The 21251-nt window shown below is 43.7% G+C and overlaps 1 protein-coding gene across 1 annotated transcript in view; it reads left to right on the plus strand.

The window, feature by feature from the left end:
• Positions 1 to 2400: 2400 nt before the first annotated feature.
• Positions 2401 to 21251, plus strand: part of ITPKA (inositol-trisphosphate 3-kinase A) — a 55202-nt gene continuing 36351 nt past the window's right edge. Inside the window, exon 1 of the mRNA XM_080997318.1 lies at positions 2401 to 3328. Within this exon, the coding sequence (XP_080853444.1) occupies positions 2885 to 3328 (444 nt within the window). The 5' untranslated portion in view covers positions 2401 to 2884. The remainder of the gene's footprint in view (positions 3329 to 21251) is intronic.

A 21251-nucleotide genomic window follows, 5' to 3' on the forward strand; every position in this document is an offset into this window, starting at 1 on the left:
GGTACACTGGAGTGTTTTAGGCCCCCCCTTTTTTATTGATGCTTTAGAATCTAGCCACTTGCTGACAAAGTTTAGGCTGCAATCTTATACCCACATTTTTGAGAGTTACACTCCATTAAACTCAGTGGTGCTTAACTCTGAGCAGACATGCATAGGATTGTGCTGTTTGTCTTTTGAGAAAGGAAAGAATGCAAAAGACCTTGGATGTCATATTTTTGAGGAATATTTCCATGGGTCACATGCATGTCCTTCAACAGCTCTCAACCAACTGGTAACATTTCCAAAAAGGGAATACTGGTTGTCATCAATGAAGGAAGAAAATGTTGCACCTAACTGTCTCCATCGCTTGTACCAAAACCGACAGCAAAACTGGTTTAATACAGGGGGGAGTGTAGACTTCTATCAGCCCCAGCTGGCAGGGCCAATACTCATTGCCATCGCAAACAATTTTATAAGTACAGTAGTAGAAGTGGAGTGAACCAATAGAGGATACATAATTAAGACTCAGGGATCACAGCCCTCCCAGGTATCTTACCCCACAAATGATCGGAATAACACTCTAAAACTATAGCTCAACCTTTTACTCGCTTCTGATACTTAAATTTCCACTTAACTGAGAAGTGTGAGAGACTCCCTGTCATTCCATCTCCTGTGGTGGCCAATCAGCTCTCTGTCCACCCCAGCCAATCATAAAACCTGTGGGAAGCAATTCCCACATCTGTCTCTAGGGGGTGGAAACCTATTTTTTTTAAAAAAGCAAAAACTCTCACCTGAAGAACTCCTTTGGGCTTCCACTCTTGTCATTCTGTTCCCTCATCAGCAGCACTAGCCAATCAGAGTAGCCCCTCAGGGCCCAAGAAGTAACTTTGGGTTTGGGCTGCTGTTCTGAATCACCTGCCTGCCTAAAGGTTGCATCTGATATTCCATTTCAATAATCCTGACCAATCACAAGTGTGTTTTCTTCTGTGGGGGTTGGGGGTATGGATCTTTTTCTGGGCTTGCAGAGGTTTTTTCTCTTTGCACAGCCAGACTGAGTAGCAGTAGCAGCTCTGTGAGTGGAAATTTGACAGAATATTATTCTGGTATATATATTTTTTGTGATGAGAAGGAGGGCTAGAGGCTGAAGGCAGAAAAATGCTGGACTTGCATTATGCCTGCCCTGGGTATTTTATTTTTTACTCATGTTGAGTAACCCTGATGGGGGCAGGGAAAGATATTACATTCCTACTTCTTCTTTCACATTTTTTCCTCTTTTTTCTGTTCCTTTGCTCCTCTGAATCAACCTCTTCTCTTTTCCTCACTTCCTTTGTCCCAGAGTTACAGTTCTGGCCTTTTAGGTCAGCTTCATTTTCACATTTCTCTTCTTAATGGTGCAACCCAACAATACATTTCCACTCTTTAGCTTGTCCCATTGACTTCAATAGGGTTTGCTCCCAAGTAAATGGGTACAGAATTACAGCTTTACATAACAAGCCTAACCTTGTCTACTCTAAGTAAATCCTTTTGAATTATATGGGGCTTATTCCCAGGTGAGGGGGGCTGAGATTGCAACATTAGGCATGTTTTCTAGTTGTGAATTAACAAGGATTTGAGAGGCTACTCTAGTGACTAAGTAATATATATATGCAACTAATTGAAGGGGTGTGAAAAAATAAAGCTTTTCTTGGCTGTACCATTTTAGGTGCAGGTTGGGGAAAGAACATCTTTGAATGCTCTTTAATCTTAAAAATAAACTGTAAGAGCCTGTTAGATCAGGCCAATGGCCCATCTGGTCCAGCATCCTATTCTCAAACGAACTTTCAGGAACATAGAAAACCACCATGCTGGGGAGAAGGATTCGATTTAGGCTTCTCACTGACATGCTATTTTTCTATTTAAGGGAGATTTGGGAAAGAGAGAGAGAGGCTATGCTACTTCATTCAGCTGCATGGCTAAACTTAACTTCAGGATGCTGAATTCTGAAAATGACCCTGTGGGATTTGTGTGCTTTGCATTTGAAGTAAGCAGAAGGAAAATGGGCCTCTCGTCCATAAAAATGGCTCCAGCCAAGAAGGAGCAGGAGAAGGAACCCTCTTCTCGCCTTCTATCAGTGTTTCAACTTGACCTTATCTGTTCCATGCTATTTCTATTATATTTAGCGGTGTGCTAGCCACGTTAGCTGCTCTGATCATCAGAAATGTTTGCGCTTGCCAACCGTCCCATCCCAAGTGGGCAAAGGCATTTCACGGTGCTGTTTCCTTGCGTAACCGAGCCCTGCCCGCCCCTGGTGCCACGCGAGGAGGCAGGAGGAGCGCGCTGAACTTTGTCCCTTTCCTGGGAGCTGAGTCGGGAGCTTTCGGGGCGGGGGAAGCGGGAAACTCTTCCCCTCCAAGCCTGAGGCGCGCGGCTTGGGGGGCGCTGTGCGCTTCTCCTTTCTCGCCGCAGTCGGGAGAGGAGTTTCCTTGAAAGAGAAACCAAAGAGGGCCTGGCAGGGGCGGCGTCAGTTAAAAGTACACAGGGGAAGCAGGAGCAGGGCGAGGCGGGCCGGCCTGGCCCGGGGCGGGGCGCTGGTGGCGGCTCCTCCTTCTCCGCGGTTGCCTGAGGCGCCTGACGGCAGCGTGGAGCAACAGTCTGGAGCGACCCATATGGGCCGACCGGGCTCTCGGAGCAGGCGAGCGTCGGTCTGACGGGGCGCGGGGCTGGCCATGCTCGCCCGCGTGCGGCGGCGGCTCCAGCCCTCCGGCGCGCCCTTCCCCGCGAAGAAGCCCGCCAGCGCGGGCTCTCCTGCTCCCCGGCCGCGCCGCTTGCCGTCTTCGTGGCGCGCCCACACAGTTGCTGGGCTGCGAGCGGCGGCTGTGGCAGCAGCAGCAGCAGCAGCAGCAGCTCCAGCTCGTTCTCCTCCTCCATGGAGCCCCGAGGCTCCCGCGACGGCAGTAGCGGCGACGGCAGCCCGGAGCTGGGCCGGGGCAAGCGGCTGAGCGTCGGCGAGCTGCGCTCGCTCTTCGAGGCGCGCTGCGCGGCCCCCAGCAGGCAGCTGCCCGAGCCTGCCAAGAAGAGCTGCCGGCCGCGCAACGGGGTGCTGCCGCCGGTGATCCCGCAGCTGACCGTCACCCCCGAGGACGACGCCGATGAGGCGCAGCGCAGCCCGGCCGGGCGCCCGCGGACGGAGCCCGACGGCGCCTGGCTCAGCGCGGACCTGCTGTCGTCGTCGCGCCGCCTGTCCACGTCGTCGCTCTCCTCCACCGGGTCGTCGTCGCTCTTCGAGGACTCCGAGGATGACCTGCTCAGCGACACGGAGAGCAGGAGCCAAGGCATCGTCCACCTGGAGCATGGCGAGGAAACGCACCAGGTACGGACAGCCCGGCACGGGACCAGGAGGAGGAAGGGGCGCCGTGGCGGAGAGGCTGCCCGGGTGTCGGGCACAGGCGCTGCGCACGTGCGGGACCGGCTGCCTTCCTGGCAGTGGCGCCCCGTCGTCAAGAGTTTAGTTGCCTCGGAAAGCTCAAATCGACGAGTTAATCCGTAGCGCCGCGCTTTGGCACTGGGCCTTCTGAAGCCTGGAACGAGGCTCCTTCGCAGGTTGCACGATTCCGACAGGCAGCGCAATCTTAGACACTCAGCGCAGTCTTAGGCTACTCAGAAGGAAGCCCCACTGGGACTTGCTCCTAGGTATGTGTGCATAGGATTACGGCCTCACAGTGTAACTCTTATGCATGTTTACTCTGGAGTAAGCCCTTCTTTGGTCTGTGTCCAGTGGCGGATGGCTGCCGGCTAAGTGTGCTTGCCTTATACAGTACACTTGCAGCTTTGCTGTGAAATAAATGCTTTGTGTGCATAAGAAAAAGGCTACATGAAGATTACCTGTTGTGTAGAAGTTTGATAATTTCGCATGTGGGCTTTTTTCTCTGTGTGCGCATGCCGTTCCATCAGTAGATACAGGGGAAACCTGCAGGCAAGGTAAATTCCATAAGGAAAGTGCATATGGGTTTTATAGTGGTGCCTTCTAGGCAGGAATAACTTGTAAAGCGGCAGTGACATTGATCTCATATGAGTACAGTGTTGTTTACTTTTGTTAAAGACACCTCCAGCAGATGGAAAACACTGTATAAGTGATAGATTTGTAGGCCTGTAGGCACAGCCTCTGCTGTGAATACAGCATAATGGGCAGTATGATCATATGCATGTACATCTGTATATGTAATATCCTGGATTTCTGCAATAATAGCATTGCCTCCCCTCCCACTCTGTTTCTTTTTTTGAGATGCTAGGATCACTGTGTGTAAGCTAAGATTTAACCAGTGCAATCTGGTCCTTAACTGCAGACTGAATAACTCTGTGAGGCACATAAGTTTATATTGTGATGTTTCACCAACAGAAATTGTTCACTGCTTCTGTTTTGTATCCAGCTAAGACTGCGAATAATACTAAAGCAAAGTCTTCCGTTCTGTGAACAGACCAGTGGTCTATCCTAGCTTTAAAAATGAAAGTGTACAACAAACAGGTCAATTTGGGAGTGATAAGACTCTCTCTCCCCCATTGTCTTGCCTTCCAGCAATGTTGGTTCAGAGCACCTGTTAATCCAGGACTTTCTGTAGTATGTAGCAAGTATTAGTGTGGGAGCATTTGTCAGTGGACAAATATGGTGGGTGCCTCACATGTGGCTTCTTCACAGAACTGAATGTTTTAAGGCAGTGGATGGTTTAATGCCAATCAAGGGGGTTCATCACTCTCAAGCCAAGCATGTAAAAAATTGTAATATTTCAGATATGGGAATGTTATAATTCAGATGGTGATTCTTGAATGTTTCAAGTCAGTATGATTACTTGCCAGTGTTTCCATGAAAACCTGAGAACTAGAATAGATGGGTCTATTGAGTTCTGCGGTGCTTTGCATGTTTCCAAGTATGGAGTCTTGAACTGAGAGTGAAATCGGGATCCTCTGTGTGTCTGAGAGCGCATTTCTAGCTTTAAAGGCTGTAAAAGATTCGGAAAATACGTATACTATATAATTCTGTTAGCTTTGTTAGCAAAGGTTGTCCTGCGGAGGTCTTCCTCCTTGCACTTCCTTGTTATCAAATTGAAAAGAAAATGAAATAGTAATGGAGGAGTGGGTGGAAAGCTTCACAGATAAGCCTGAAGTTGTATGACAGTTGCTGGTGAAATCCCAGCAACCAGAGGGGGGTGGAAGCAGGATTTCCACTGTTCGTGACTGCCGTACCTTCCCTATGACTTTGTCTCTTCCCATCACTAGCAGACATAGAATGAAGTATGTTGTAAACCATTGGTTCAGTTTATGTAATATATTTTTCTTGCACACTGCCACCATGTGCATCCTAGGGTTGCGTTTGAATATCATGACATGTGAATGGTGCAATTATGGATAATGTTGGCAGCAATACCAGCGATTACTACAGCACTTTTCATGAGTTCCACAATCTTGGGTATTGCTGCCAGCTTTATTAGTGAAATGATTGCTTGTTTGGAATACATATTTTGGCTTACGAAACCAAGATATGAACAAGCCTTTGTGCTTATACACCTTGTCTTTGCACTGCAGCTTCCCTCCTTCTGTCGTAGTTGACTATTTCATGGGATAATTACGTAACCATTGCTTCCTATTAAACATCTGAACTGGGAAACTATGGCTAATAAACTCGGAACAAACCATGGCTTGAAATCACAGTTTGAAGTTGGTTTCATATCTTGACTTGTTCCAAACTTCATTAATGTTGTTTTGTTACATCTTAACAGGAAACTGTAGTTAATTAACACAGGGAATTTTCAATCATGGCATGCCAAGAAGGGAAGAGGGAAGGAGCAGTTCATAGACGGAGCATACAGACACAAGGTTGGTCTGTATCTCAGTTAAATATATGTATGAGCTGGAGCTAAGTTTTGATATGCTAGTGTATATCCAAGGAAAGCTGCAGAGGATATAATGTTCAGCCAAACCATGGCTTAGCACAAATGTGCAAGCGTGAAAGTTCTCAGAGGTGACCCTGGTTCTTCTGCTGCTGCTCGGCTGCAATGAAATCATGGTTAGGCTTAGCATGTTGTCCAAGCCAGGACTCAGGGTTTGTCTGAGGCAATCCCAGGTTCAGATGAAATGACATGGCTGAGTTTATAGCAGCGAAGCAGCAGGAAGACCAAAAGAGGAGCAAAACAACTGCAGTCTCCTCTCTGGGAGCAGCCTGCAAGCTTGCATGTTTGCCAAAGGTGGTACCTCGGTATAGTGGTACCTCGGGTTACAAACACCTCGGGTTACAAACACTTTGGGTTACAGACTCCGCTAACCTGGAAGTAGTACCTCGGGTTAAGAACTTTACCTCAGGATGAGAACAGAAATTGCGTGGCGGCAGCGGGAGGCCCCATTAGCTAAAGTGGTACCTTAGGTTAAGAACAGTTTCAGGTTAAGAAAGGACCTCTGGAACGAATTAATTTCGTAACCAGAGGTACTACTGTACATGTGAACTCGACCATTATTGTGTGAACAGGTCTTTGTGATCCCAAGTATACTTAGAATTCTCCCTAACACTGGATTGAGTTCAGAGGAGTTTACTCCCAAATATATTGGCTTAAGTTGGAGGCCTGGTACTGTTATCCTGTGTGTAACTGCCTGAGAACATTCTATTTCTTTCAGTGAAAGTTGAGTGCATTGAGGTTTAAAATACCGCAGTGCAGTCTTATAGTGCATTTTCTTGGAGATAAACTCTGTTGAAATCAATAGAAATTGGTCCAAAACAAAACTGCAATCCTAGGCTACCCTGCTTCCTTGGGAGTAAGGCCTGTTGAATTCAGTAAGACTTCTGAATAGGCAGGATTTGGATTACACAGTAAATGCATGTAGATTTGGTAGTGATAATGCTTCTAGAAATGTACAAACTGATAAGGGCATATGGAAGAATGAGGACACTATGCTAGATGGCAGTTCATGTTGGTGATTAATTCTGTCCTATGGTCGGTTTGGTTCAGAAGTGTCCTATGCTGTAGCAGCTGTACAGGCTTTTAAAGGGGGGCAGTGCCTAGCATTTTATAAAGTGCTTTAAAGTATTCCACTGCTTCACCTGCAATATTTCTGTGATCCTTCACCTGCAACATTTCTGTGATTCTTATAAGGTGGGCCAATATCATTACTGTTAGACCGACAATTTTTAGGCACACCTAAACCCATGGATTTCTGGTATATGCATTTTCTGCATATGGATTGCGTTACTAGCTGAAGTCTTTGATACCCCATTCCTTCCACCCCTTCATAACTTAGGTTTGTGTGAAAGTAGACAGACAGGTCCAAGTGAGCTTAAATTCTCATACTTTTGTTAAATTAACTTTTGAGGCAGTTCAAATTGAAGCACATCATGCCTTCTATATAGGATATTTGCCCTGCAGGTGTGTGAACGGGTTCATCCACCGTCACTTTATGATTTATGTTCACTGGAACTGTTGCAGGGTTTTTGCTTTGATGTTGTCTTTCCAACATATTTTCTGTTTTGGGTAAACTGTTAGTCGGCTTTGATCAAATAATTCTAAGTCATCTTGTCAGTGTGGCAAGGAGAGAGAGTGGATTGGTTTATACATAATGCCATAATACATAAAAAATTCTGACCAGCACTACAGCCAGTTTAATGGTCCTAGATATAAACAAATATTTAGGGCATATTCAGGAGGCAGGTGCCAACAGTTTCTTTGTAATTATAGCTTTCCCTCTCTTGAAGCTTTACAATCTATTTATTTGCTTTTTTAACTGGACATATTTCAAATATTATTATAATTACTTTATTTTTTATGACATTTTTCAAAGGTGTTAACCAGCAGGCATTTCATTCCCACCCACTTTTTGACTCGATACCATTTTTAAAACTGCTTCTTGCTGTGTGTGTGACTGGGGATTGGGAGGTGTTTGGAATGATTAGCAAGCATACCGCTGTCCACTTTGGCAATAATTCATTCTTTCCAGTAAATCTGTTCTGCAATTTGGCAGGTGCTCATTAACATAAAGTCTTTTTTTTTTTTTTTTTTAAAAAGGAAAGTAAGTTGTTTTTCATGGCATTTATGGCAGCTATTTTCCTTAGTTCTTATCACGGTTTTCTGGAGGAACTCGAACTGAAATCTGTTTTCCTTTGCAAATTCCTTTTCCTACCATATTGAGAGCACACTGTTAATAATAGACAACTCAGTCATTTGAGGAATTGGCACAGAATCTTTTCTAAGGAAAACAACACTTTTTTTAAAAAAGGGGGAATTGGAATGATGAATTGGAATATGTTGATAAAGCGTAGATACCACAAACTGGAGTAATACTCTCGGGACTGCATTATAAGAACAACAACAGTCAAGTGATTAGAGGAGACGAGTCATTCGACCTTTGGGCTGCTTTTAATCCATATGCTCATAGTCTCGTGGGTTTAGTTTTGCAGTTTTATGTGCTTTTTTAAATTGGGTCTATAAAATGAGCTGAAATCAACTCTCTTTTTTAATAGGGGTGTTGCAATGCCAGATTACTTTGTCTTAATATTTTTGCTTTATGTACCTTAGTGGGAGCTAGGCATATGTATAACTAAAATGTATTTATCCTACTTCTCAGTCCAGAGACCCCCCCCCAAAGTGGCTATCAATAAAGCAATTATATAATTAATGAAAACAAGCACACCCACCCACACCCTCCCAAGCCACAAGAAGCGACTGTAAAGCAGTATCAGTTTACATATAGCCCAAATGCTGTTGGAATAGATACAGGAAGAAAAGCTATTATAAAAGGCCACTTTGCATGCTGTTTGTTTACCTGTGACCACAGAAAGGTGGAGATTTTGTATGACATTTCAAGTGTCTTGTTAGGCCATTGGCAAAACATGCACAGAAATGTGGCTTGGATCAGTGTCAGATAATTGTAGGGTTCCAAGCTTTTCTTTTAGCAGGACTGAAAAAACTGGATTGAGTTTTCATTCAGGCTGTCAGTCTGATCAGCATTAGGGATGTGTGTTCAGGATGGTACATGAGGGCCAAACTAAATGTGTCGTGGAAGGTCTGTGAATAGGATTTTCTAATGGTTAACAGCAGCTGCAACAAGACCCAATTGAGACAGCAGTGTTAAGGCACCCATAGGTTTCCCCGGGAAGGTAGGGGCGGGACGGATGGACACAAATAGCAGCAGGGATGGGGCAGCAATTTTCATTGTAGAAATTGTATGCATGGCATTCACCTCCTGTGGCTGCTTCTAATCCTTCAAATGCTACGGGAGATTCTAGCATTGAATTGTAGAGTTGGGAGGGACCCTGGGTCCCCTAGTCCAGCCCCCCTACAATACAAGAATCAGGATGGGGTTTGAGGGTTGTTGTTTTTAAGCATACATCCATATTCACCCCTAGACAGGAGAGGGAGATGCCCCCTGCCTCAGTTCCTGGAAATGACTCACAAGTGTTTGTAGATCCCCAGATGTTGTTGGACTACAATTCCCATCATCCCTGAGCTCTGGCCTTGCTAGCTAGGGGTGATGGGAGTTGTAGTTCAGCAACATCTGGGGATCCACAGGTTGAGAAAGGCTGCTCTACAGCAGTGGTTCACAGTGAGCTAAGTACTGTGGACCAAGCCATGGACCCCCTACTTTTGAAAATGTTGATATCTTTTTACACACTGAGCTTCTCAGGTAGACTGAAGGGGGAGCAAAGGCTTGGTTACCTAGTTTCTCCCAGGGTGAGCAAAACCCGGCAGGACAGCTTACTTTATGGTCTTAACTCCTTCATGTGTTAGACTTAAGTATGTTGTTTATATGAGGCTGGTTATCCCACAAAGATCTTTTCTTGGGGGGGGGGCTTTATACTCTGAATATGTTTTACTTTGTGCTGTTGTTGAGTTTAGATTCTTGAGGTTTTAACTTTCAGCAGTTTAAGTTTAAAATATTGTATATTTTATTGTTGTAAACTGCTTTGAGATGAATAGTGAGATATAATATGTGTATGTATGTATGTATGCATATATGTGTGTGTGTATAATAATAATTGGCACCTGTGTGTCTTGAGAGACAATGGAGTGTGCCTTTGTGGGTGGAAGTCAAACCACTGCATTTGCAGCACTGAAGTGACTTCCCCAAGTTGCAAACCTAGCATTGTGTATGGAGATTCTGGGCTACCCAGACGACAAGGACCCCCCCCCCCCGGCCTTACTGATATGGTCCAAAGGAAAGCAGAGCAATATGTTTGGCATCAGCTTGACTGCAGGAGTAGCCTGAAAGAGGCATGCAAGACACGTACACGTGTGTGTGTGTGTGTGTGTGTGTGTGTGTTCATTCTACCTAATCAACCGTTCCCTCAAAGTAGGAATCACATTACTCCTGCAGTGTGTAACAGCTAGAACCCTAGAACCCAATCAGCAAAATCCATACCACGTGGATACATAGAAGTGAGCCATTCATAATCCAGCAAAATTATCAAGCCATATGGAAGGAGACACATATCAATCACAATTTGGCACATATAAATTTTCAATAATAATTAATTGGAAGACTATCTCACAAAATATGCATAAAGTTAGCTTTATTATATTAGCCATCACCAGCGCCTGTCATCAGTTTCCAGAGAGATGACTTAATTGGCGAAGTGTCAAAGGGTATAATACTTCATAATGAGTTTCTCTGATATTGATACAAGATGAGTATTCCAAACCCTGTGAAAGCATTTTATTCCACACTTGTGATAGAATAGTATAAAACCATTTGAAAAGAGCTTAATCAGGGATAGTAGCCAAAGGGGGGCCTGTCCTGACATGTGTAATATTGTATATTATAACACACAAGACTCATTTGTTATGACTTCTGGTCCAGTCTGAGACCTCACCAACCAATTTAAAAATTATCACTATAAATGAGTGTCAATAATATAGATCAACTGCTGTCCTTATAAAACAGTCTGTCCTTTATAAAACGAGTCAGATGAGACTGAATATGAATATAGTCTGAAATAATCTTGTTTAATCTTTTTGCACAGACAGCTGCTAAATTTTGTAATCTTGGTTTAAAAGTGGTATCGGATGATACGGTGAGGTCAGTGGTGGATTTTTACCTTTTTTGCATATTAATATAATCCATGCCTCATTCCTATGATAACAGTGAATGGTTTCAGAATAAATGGTTTGACATTTGCCACCTTAGCTTTTTCAAAGCATAAAACAAATACACTTCAAACCATGGATTATGAAGCCCGTTTGTTTCAATAAATCATAGTTTAGATGAACCACCTTTCAAGGTTTGTACATAACGCTAAACTATGGTTAACTGAAGAAATATTTTATTTATACATTTAACATAATTTATATACCTCTACTAGAACAAAAGATATCTAAGTGGTCTTCTGTTTGCCTTGAGGTTACGCCAAAGGAGTGGGGAGGCTTGACTGCACAAGACCAAGACTCATTCACTTAACATCAAACCATGGGTGTGATAATGTGCGTTCAGTGTGGGATGCAGGCACCTTTTTGGGATGCTATATGCACAGGGTCATCCCCATGTTGCTCCTATTCCACACTATTTGTCAGCCTACAGTGCATTCTGCTAGAACAGTTTTAGTGTATTTTTGGTCTCTGTGGAAGCTGCCCAGAGTGGCTGGGGAACAAATAAATTATTATTATTATTATTATTATTATTATTATTATTATTATTATAGTGCTTGCTGCATACATGTGTATACACAGAGAGAGCACTTCCTCAGGTCATTTCTTACTGGAGCAGAGCTACTGATGTTGCCTGCCTGTGCCGCTCCACTCGCCCTGTTTAACTTGTCTATGAGTGAAATAGGAAACAGTACAGTAACTTACCTGCCTCTGTGTACCAATATATTTCCTTTGTATATCGGTATAGCAACACACCTCTGTTTTGAAAGACAGGGCAAACATTTTAAAAACCAAATCTCTGGAAACATTTATTGTGAGGAAAGGAAAAGAGAAGTCTGTTGCACAGTAGTGTGAAAAACATCACCACCTGTGTGTGTAAGCAAACAGGGTAGTTCTTGCTGCTGCTTTAGATGACACTATCAAGCAAAGGTGTGTACAGTTGCAAACTGCTATGTACAAAAAAAATGATGTGTGTGCATTTCAAAAGCTGCATGTGTACGTGGCCCTTTAAAGTCCAGAGCTTTATCAGATCAAAAGGCCCATTTGTCCAGCATCCTGTTTCTCACAGTTACTAACTAGATAGCTAGATAGGTAGCCCAAAAGCAGGATAGGAGAACAACAGTCCTCTCCTGCTATTGTTCCCCAGTGACTGTCATTCAGAGGCATTTTCCTTGGGTCATGTGCAGTTAGAGAAGCAGTTCAAGGATCAGCTTTCCAGTGCACATACTCATGGCAAAGTAAATAGTTGAACCATAGTTGCATGTAACATTTTGTATGGGTGTCATGATTGTTACCTCAGTGCAATTGTATTAATGAGTCATTGTTTTGGCTGTGCTCTTGGACTTTCAAATAGGCATAAACAGGATAAACGAAGAAACAAAATTCCATTCCATTCATTTTATTTGTCTGCTGTTTTTCCACACACACAAAAAATCATCCTCAAAGTGGCTTACAACAAACAGGGATGCATTTCAAACAAACACTACAAAAAATAGCAAAACAAAATAAATATAATAACATATTAAAAAACCCACATTCAATACTATAAATATAACAAGATTAAACAACATGCAGTATCCAATAGCCAAAAGAACAAGGGAGCTTCACAGTTTCACCTTAGCCCTAGAAACACCCCTCCCATTATGTTGCTCACAATCCCTTTCCAGCAGCAGAAGCTTATAAGGCTTCCAAGGGGGAGGGGTGGGGTAGCTGGAAACACCCATCCCATGATGTCTGCCACCTGTAGAAGTTAGACAAATTGAAAATGTGAACATGGGCCTTATTTTGTGTTATGATGCTTCTGCAACTCACCGAGAGAGGAAATGAGGCAATAAACTGAAGGGCATCAGAACACTGCTCAGCCCATTATTCCTATCTTTTGGCTCTGTGACTTCACCAGAGAGTCATGTACTGTATTTTTCGCTCTACAAGCCACACCCGACCATAAGATGCACCTAGTTTTAGAGGAGGAGAACAAGAAAAAATTATCTCCCTCTCTGCGCAGCATCCCTTCAGCGAAGCGGCAGGAGAAAGGGAGCCCCTTCCATTTCTCTTCCTGCTTCGCTGAAGGGGCGCTGCGCAGAGAGGGAAAGCTGCACAGCGCCTCTCCAGAAAAGCCAGAAGAGCAAGAGGGATCGGTGCAGACCGATCCCTCTTGCTCTCCTGGCTTCAGGGATAGCCGCCCAAAGCCTCCGGAGTGGAGTGGGAACGCTCCCGCTGCGCTCCGGAGGCTTTGCGTTGCTTTCGCTGAAGCCATGGAGTCTGCATTCGCTCCATAAGACGCACACACATTTCCCCTTACTTTTTAGGAGGGGAAAAGTGCATCTTATAGAGCGAAAAATACGGTACTTATTTTAAGTCTGTTTTCAAAGATTTAAGGACTGTTAAGTTTTTTTTTGTTTTTAAAGACAGCTGAGATTCTCAGAACAATAACTTACGTACTCAACATGTGTTGCAATAGCAGATCACAGAGTATATACAGCCTTGGGCATAAAGGGGGGGGGCATGAATTAGAATTCTAATCCTGTAAACCAGTCAATAAGTACCCAGCAAAATTAGATGTCGTCTTGTTTCTGTGGTGATAAATTTGACATTTTGGGGGAGAAGGAGCACTCATCCAAATGATTCTTCATTAGCCTTGGGCTTACTGCCCTCTTTATGCCTGTAGAGACATTAGAGAGTGTTGTTGTGCCTTAATTGTCAACAGCTTTATTATTTCATCTGTTTTCATTTGTCATAAACCATTTTAAAATACAGCACCCACATTTCATAACTGTGAATGAAAAGTACCCATTATTTCAGCTCAGAAGCAAGTTACATAATCCAACGGTGTAGAATGTAATTTTCTTAAATTACTCAAAGTTGGTGAAAAGGCTTCTAATGGGTTTTTAAGTGGTGGTTTTAAAATTCTGGTTTTTCTTATTGGATTGACATTTGAACTAGAAGGGTGGTTCCTAACTGCTCTAATAAAGAAAGAATTGACATATCCCTAGACATTGCAATTCTCTTTTTATTGTACAAATAATATCGTATGTTGTTCTCTTCATACTGAATCTCCTTTTTTTATTCCCCATGCACTTTCAAGCTATTACTAGCTGCTGAACAGCTACTTCACAAAACACATTTTCCTTACATGGAATAAAGTGGCCCTGAGATTCTAATAATACTGGTTCTAGGTCTTTGTGTGGTCTCTTCCTGACAGAGCAAGGACCACAAGCTTATTCCATACAACACAACATTGTGTGGGAAACAAACTTCTAAGCCAGAGATGGGGAACCTATCACCTTCCAGATCAACACTATCTCCAGCTCCCCTCAACCCAGCTCAGCATAGGGAGTAGATTTCCTCAATCCTAAAATATGCCCAAAAGCATTTTGATCTATCCCACAATGAAAAGTGAGGTGAATGAAAAAGAATAGTGTTTAGCTCTCATTATGACCAGTTTGAAAATGCCATGATGCAAATTGACAGGGGGTTAAAAGAGTTAAAATTTTGGGGGGAATGTCCAAAACAAAATTGTTTTCAGTTCAAATACACAGAGAGTTTATTACATTAAGAATTGTATGGGAAATGTCTGACTGGTGCAAATGAAACACAAAAGCCTTCACCTATCTTTGCAAATTAACTGTGATCATCCAGCTTTTGATGACCCTCATGGTGCCTTTTCATCCTTTTTATTCTACATGGATGGTATTCCCCGTCAGTCGGGCACGTGTAATGCTGAATGCTAGCTTTGGTTGTATGATAGTTTCAATTACATAGACTCCATGTGTCTATTCCACTGAACAGACTAGTCTGAGGCTTAGGTCTACCTCTCCGACACCGACAGCCATTCACCTCCCAAATAGCAGTGAAGATTGTTATGGAAAGCCCTTAATACAAGATGTTAAACCAAAAGGGTTTTTGTTATTGTTCTGCTCTCCTTATGTGGACCTAAATGCTGAATTAGTCGTCTACCCCTTTGCTGGGGTTTTGTTTTAACAGTTGTTCAGTTAGAGCCTACCCATATTCACTTGTACTGCAAAGCAGAGCATGCTGCTTCTCAAGTGTGTGTGTGTGTGTGTGTGTTGGTGTTGTCAGAAATACTTCAAAGAGCAAGGCTTACTTGAGGCAGCTGCCAGACAGGTTTAACTGGGAGGAACTGGTATGGTTTTCCTAAGTAACTCGTATAAAGGTTGAATTAGATACATCCCAGGTCTTCTGGATGAGCATAATGCAGTTAGACCTGTTTGTAAATGTGTGTCAGATGGGTTTATTTGCATCACAGTCTCTCCATATTTGAGGACAAGTTCTGTGTTTTGGTTCTGAGAAATGGTGTCATTCCTGTCCAGTAACGGAAGTCTCTTCCGCATTCAAGCTTTGTTGTAGATCACTGCAGGAAATGCACTAGTTTGAGGAGTGCTACTTGTCTCACTTGATGCTGTATGTATGCGTGTGTCCTGAGAATTGGTCATCGGAAATATAGTAATTGACTTGCCAGATCATCTCAAGCAGCTCTGTTCAGCAGTGGCCATTCAGATGCTTCTGGATGGTTTCCTATTATTTGTGCACCCTCACCCCAGCTTTGGTACTCAGGAGATATATTGCCACCGAACATGAATGTTCCTTTTAGCTTCATCTATAGACATGTTCATGGGACACGGGTGGCACTGTGGGTTAAACCACAGAGCCTAGGGTTTGCCTATCGTTTCCGGCGTTTCTGTGCGCTGCTCTGGTTCACCAGAAGCGGCTTAGTCATGCTGGCCACATGACCCGGAAGCTGTACGCCGGCTCCCTTGGCCAGTAAAGCGAGATGAGCGCCAGAGTTGTCCGCAACTGGACCTAGCGGTCAGGGGTCCCTTTATAGACATGTTCTGCATGAATTAGCCTGGCCAGGACTGCAGTTATGTCTGGGTTTGCCCTCCACTCCCTCCTCTCCTCTCCCAATTAGCCTCCATCTCCAGGACTTGGTGAAAGGAGGGAGTAAAGAATAATAATAAACAGGGGCCACCCCTGTGACATCAACAGGGGCTGTCCCTAGGTCTTAGGTTTGGGCCTGAAATCTCAGGGTCTGGAATGTTTCTGACCTGGCATCCCTAATAACCAACTACTAGTGGGTGGAATCCTTTATGTGAGTGGACTTCTCCACATACAGTGGGACTTCTGCTTCCCTTCCTCACCTCTGCAGCTCCTCCCCCTGCAAATCTGCTTTGCTCCAGGGCATCCCCCACTTTTATTCTGTGTGGAGGGCTGCAGTGGGGAAGAGAAGAAGGTGAAGTCCCATTGCATGGATAGAATTCCATTTTGCTTGTGCGTGGACAGCATTGATACAACACACTGTACTGTAAACAATGCAGACAAATACTTCCTCTGATGGAAGTCGTGGGGCAACTTGCAGTGCTGGCATGGCCTAACTTTCCATTCCTTTGTAAATGCTTTTTCCACATGCTTCAGTGAAAGAAGTGGTGTTGCAGTCTTGTCTCCCGTTCATTTTGGTGAGGTTTAGGGAGGTGTTTCTGGGCTCAGAGGCAAGTGCATTTTCTTGAAAAGTAGACAGCTGAGCTGTCAATGGATTATGATTTGCCTGCCATTTATGATTTCCCTAGGGGCATTTTCTTCATAGGTTACAATAAAATCTGTGGGCATTAAACATTTAGTGTGTATCTTTTCTTCTAACCCATAAAGTAAGTGGCTTCTTGCAGTGTGTTTCCATTGTGAAAAAAGGGACAGCCTTTGTACAGTTCAGAAATAGGTACTGTATACCTAATTTAACATGTGAAGCAGCTCCTACTGATTTCCCTTTTGAAATTATTTTATGCAGTCTGCTGCCTTTCAGTTCGTGTTTGCAAAGCCCTCAAAGCTTGTTTGATGAAGAAGTCCTGCATAAATGAATGTATTGTTTCTGTTTATTTTATGATGACAATTAGATACTGAATTGACATGACTTCATGGTCCGTAGAACAGAGGGAACACGTACCAAGGGCTTTGAGCAATAGGTTATTGACTTTGCACTTCAATTGTACCAGCCTGAAGACTGAAAGAAAGAGCAACTTCTTCCAAAGCCCTTTGATTGCACCCCAAAACCCAAGCAGATTTGAGAGCAAAGTCGCTACTTCTGTGATTGGGAAGAGAGAACTGAGGTTGGGGCTTGGTGGAAGAATGATGTAGGAACTCAGAATGGTATTAAGTCTTACAATTTGAGGATTTGAAATGGTGAATGCCAGAGTCCCTTTCCCTGCAAGATCAAGTGTGTAGTTTGGGGGTACTTCTGAGCCCACTACTGTTGCTTTAAGCCCGGGTGGCTTCAGTGATATGAAGCGCCTTCCATCAGCTTTGGTTCTCCGGCTAGGGATATCCTACCATCTGTTGTCTATAATCAGGTATCCTGTAGCTTAGATTACTCCAATGTGAGACTGTCTGAAGAATGATGAGGGCTCTGCTGACTCCAGTTCTTCATGCACCTTGTGCCTCTCCTCCCACAGTATATGGTAAGTTTGGAAGGAGGTGGTGACAGTCACAGAGGACTAGACTTCCTGAACTCTCTTGGTGGCAGGGTGGGACAGAGGGGAATCATGAGCTTTCTATCAAAGCTCTCCAAGAAGGCTTGGAATGATGGAGACAGTTCAGGATTGAGCTGGGTGGAACTCAGCCGTCACTAGTAAGAACAGACCCTTTGTACTGTGGCCCTGTTCTGTTTGTTGTTAATAACCCTGGCTATTTAGAGGCCTGAGGTTTCTGAGAAACCACCTGTCTGTTTGTATGCTAACATGACATTTAAAGATCACTAGACACTGTTTGCTTTTGGAACGTAAGTAATTATTATATTTTTTTGGTATTGTGGCAGCACTTAGGTGCCGGGGTTCTATTGTCACGGGCTCTGTAGAAACAGACATATTAAAAAGTCCTGTTCCTGATTACACAGAAGCTGAATTTAAGAGGGGAAGCAGCTGGTGGGGAGGATGACTGGAGAAAGTAGGAACAAGGAAAGCAGTGGTTCCAAAGAGAAGCCACCACTACCTAATCACCGATAACTATTTAGTCCATAGCTGAGAAATGTATGTAGCATGACCAAAGCAGAATATAGTGAACCTGTACCATTGCTGGTTGTAGTTTGAGCACTAGAATTGCATGAATTGTTTTAGCCACTGCATCACACTTCTGACTTATGTTTAAATCAGTAAAGCCCCCTGAATTCCCCATTTACTGCTATCAGGCCCGGAGGTCACTCATCCTGTATGTGTGCACTTGTTTTTGTCCTACCTAAATACAGAACTTCACATTTATGTTTGTTGAAAGCGGGTTTGTTAGTTTTGGCCTGATTCTCTGTCCTGCCAAATGCTATTGAATCCTGTTTAGTTATCCAACCCAATTCAGAGTGATCTGATGAGCACCCACTCTTTCATTCAAGCCATTTATAAAGCTATTAAACAATCCCAGGACAGAACTCTGTCGCCTGCCCACTTGTCATGACTCTCCAGATTGAAGAGGAGCTATTGATGCACATTCTCCATGTATGGTGCATTAGCCACCTACAAAATCCACCTAACTGTAACATTGCATACATTCCAGTGTATATTGTCAACACCCTAAATTCGCACACATGCATGTGTACCAGTCTCTTGCATTTCACAAACCCTCTTTTTCCTCAGTTTGGGTGCTGTGCATGTGCCCTTGTTGTTTCAGCCCTCTGCCTGCACATCTATTTGTGTTGTGCACATTTTTGTAGCTGCCATCACTCTTCTCCTTGCCGCAGATGCCTCTCAGTGAAGATGTACACCTGTAATATTACATATAATCTTTTACTTTGATGCAGGTTGGTTATCTGTCCCTGTGCTGTCAGTAGGAAGCTGCAGGGGATTACAGAAAATGAGGCTTGCAGATGGAGTAAAGAAAAAGAGAACGAAGATTATAGGAGGAAAACTAAAAATATGTTTCAGTTTTACATTAGCATAGCCATTATGGCTATTTATCCTAAAGGAATTCTGAGATTCCAATCTGCCAAAAAAGATGATACTATTACAATATGGAGCAAAGTTCTCTTGCTCTTGAAAGCACCTTGCTTTCCCCCCAATTTAGAGTGATGGTCTGAGACTTTCCCTCCTCTCCTCTCTCTGTGTACTTGTAAATAGATTTCTTGACCCCATTGTAGAGCTATGCTCTTCCCAGTATTCTAGGCATAATGACCAGGCCTTCCAAAATTTGTGGTTGCCACTAAATTGAGGAAAGGGCAGGGTTTCATTCCTGACATCATGCTGAGCTCTCTCTACTATTCTCATAGTCCCTCTGAAGCCCACTGCAAGCATCTCAGGCTTGGAGAAGGATGGAGGATGCTATTTGAAATAATGCTCAGCTTCAGACGCATGGAGAAAGCATGTCCATCTCTCAACAGCTTAAAAGCTGAGCTCACTGTTGGTTATCAGGCTTCTCTGTTAAACCAGTGCAATTCTGAGAAGCAAATATGACCACATAGTTCCTGCGCAGAAGGCTTTTAAAAAAAGATACTAGAAAAGGCAGGGCAGAAGAGTTCAGTATTTCACAAGGTGTACGGATGGAGTCAGAGAAAGGCAGTGATGGCAGTAATGGAGGAGCAGGTAAGGTGAGGGTGGTTCAGGATCAGCCTACCTAAGAAGTGGGTTTTGAGGAGGAACTTGAAGGGAGGATAGCCTAGTGGCTTGATTACTAGAGTTTAGGGAGGTTTTTGAAGTATAAAGAATTAATTGGATAGCATGAAAATAGGCACGGAAGAGGCAGGCAAATAAACGCTCATGGTGTCTTTCATTCTCATTTCTTCCTAGGTGTGGCTGAATTTAGAAATTTATTACTTTTCCTTGTAATAAGTAGGTTTTTTTGCCTTAAGTTATTTGGCTGTATAATATGAAACTTGCCTGCTGCCCTCCAGGTGTATCGGGAATTGATCTGACTTGCTGCCTTTTGTTCTACCCATAAGATTACAGTTGTAATCCTTTGAATTTATTTATTTTTATTTGTGTTTAATTGCACTAAAGCATCCAAAGTAGTTCAGTGAAGCTTAATGGCAAGATTCAGGAGAGGAACAAGGGATTTTATTTTATTTTTTAAACATAGGTAAAAGTAAAAGAACCCCTGACCTTTAGGTCCAGTCGCGGATGACTCTGGGGTTGTGGTGCTCATCTCGCTTTATTGGCCGAGGGAGCCGGCATACAGCTTCCAGGTCATGTGGCCAGCATGACTAAGCTGCTTCTGGCGAACCAGAGCAGCACACAGAAACGCCATTTACCTTCCCGCTGGAGTGGTATCTATTTATCTACTTGCTTTAAGATGTTTTCTAACTGCTAGGTTGGCAGGAGCAGGGACCGAACAATGGGAGCTCACCCCGTCACGGGGATTCGAACCGCCGAGCTTCTGATCAGCAAATGGGGGAATTCACTACTCCGAGATGGAGTGATGGCTACAACTGGGAAGGCCTTCAAAGGGTATTAGACAAATTCATGGAGGGATAAGGCTTTTGGGGCAAATAGTTGTTATGGCCTATCTCCAGCGTGCCTCTGAATACCATTTACTAGGGAGCAACTGTGAAAAAGAGTTGCTTTCCTCATGTTCCGCTTGTGGGCTTTCCAGAGGCATCTGGTTTGCTTCTCTGGGAAAGAGGGTGCTAGACTAGATAGGCTTTTGGTGGATGGTGTTGAGGTAAACTTTCAAGCAGGGATAAATTTATGACCAGCAGTAGATTAGATAAGTGAAACCTAGGATGAAAAAAGGACAACAGAGATGTAGCTAATAAAGAAAAGATCTGGGAAGTCAGGGAAGGGTAGGTTGGGAAGTACTATAAGACTGTTGACAAGTTGGAAAATGCAAGCAAAATTTGTATCGGAAAATGTATAAATAACAAATAAATTCTAAAAAGGTAGACTTTTGGTTTGGTCCAGGTAGGCTCTTTTCGTGTTTGAATGTAAACTGTCCCAATCAATGGGGCAGGAGATCTGGATTTAAAAGTTGATGGGCTGTTTGGGTCAGGGAACCTGAATCCACTCTCAAGGCTGGCTTCCCTGCAACCCTTCTCTCTCCAAATGCTTTCCTCTCAACCAACATTGCCTATGGCAGGCATGGCCAAACTTGGCCGTCCAGCTGTTTTGGAACTACAACTCCCATCATTCCTAGCTAACAGGGCCAGTGATCAGGGATGATGGGAATTGTAGTCCCCAAACAGCTGGAGGGCCA

Source organism: Podarcis pityusensis (assembly GCF_964106645.2).
Source record: "Podarcis pityusensis genome assembly, chromosome: 1".
Lineage (NCBI taxonomy): Eukaryota > Metazoa > Chordata > Lepidosauria > Squamata > Lacertidae > Podarcis > Podarcis pityusensis.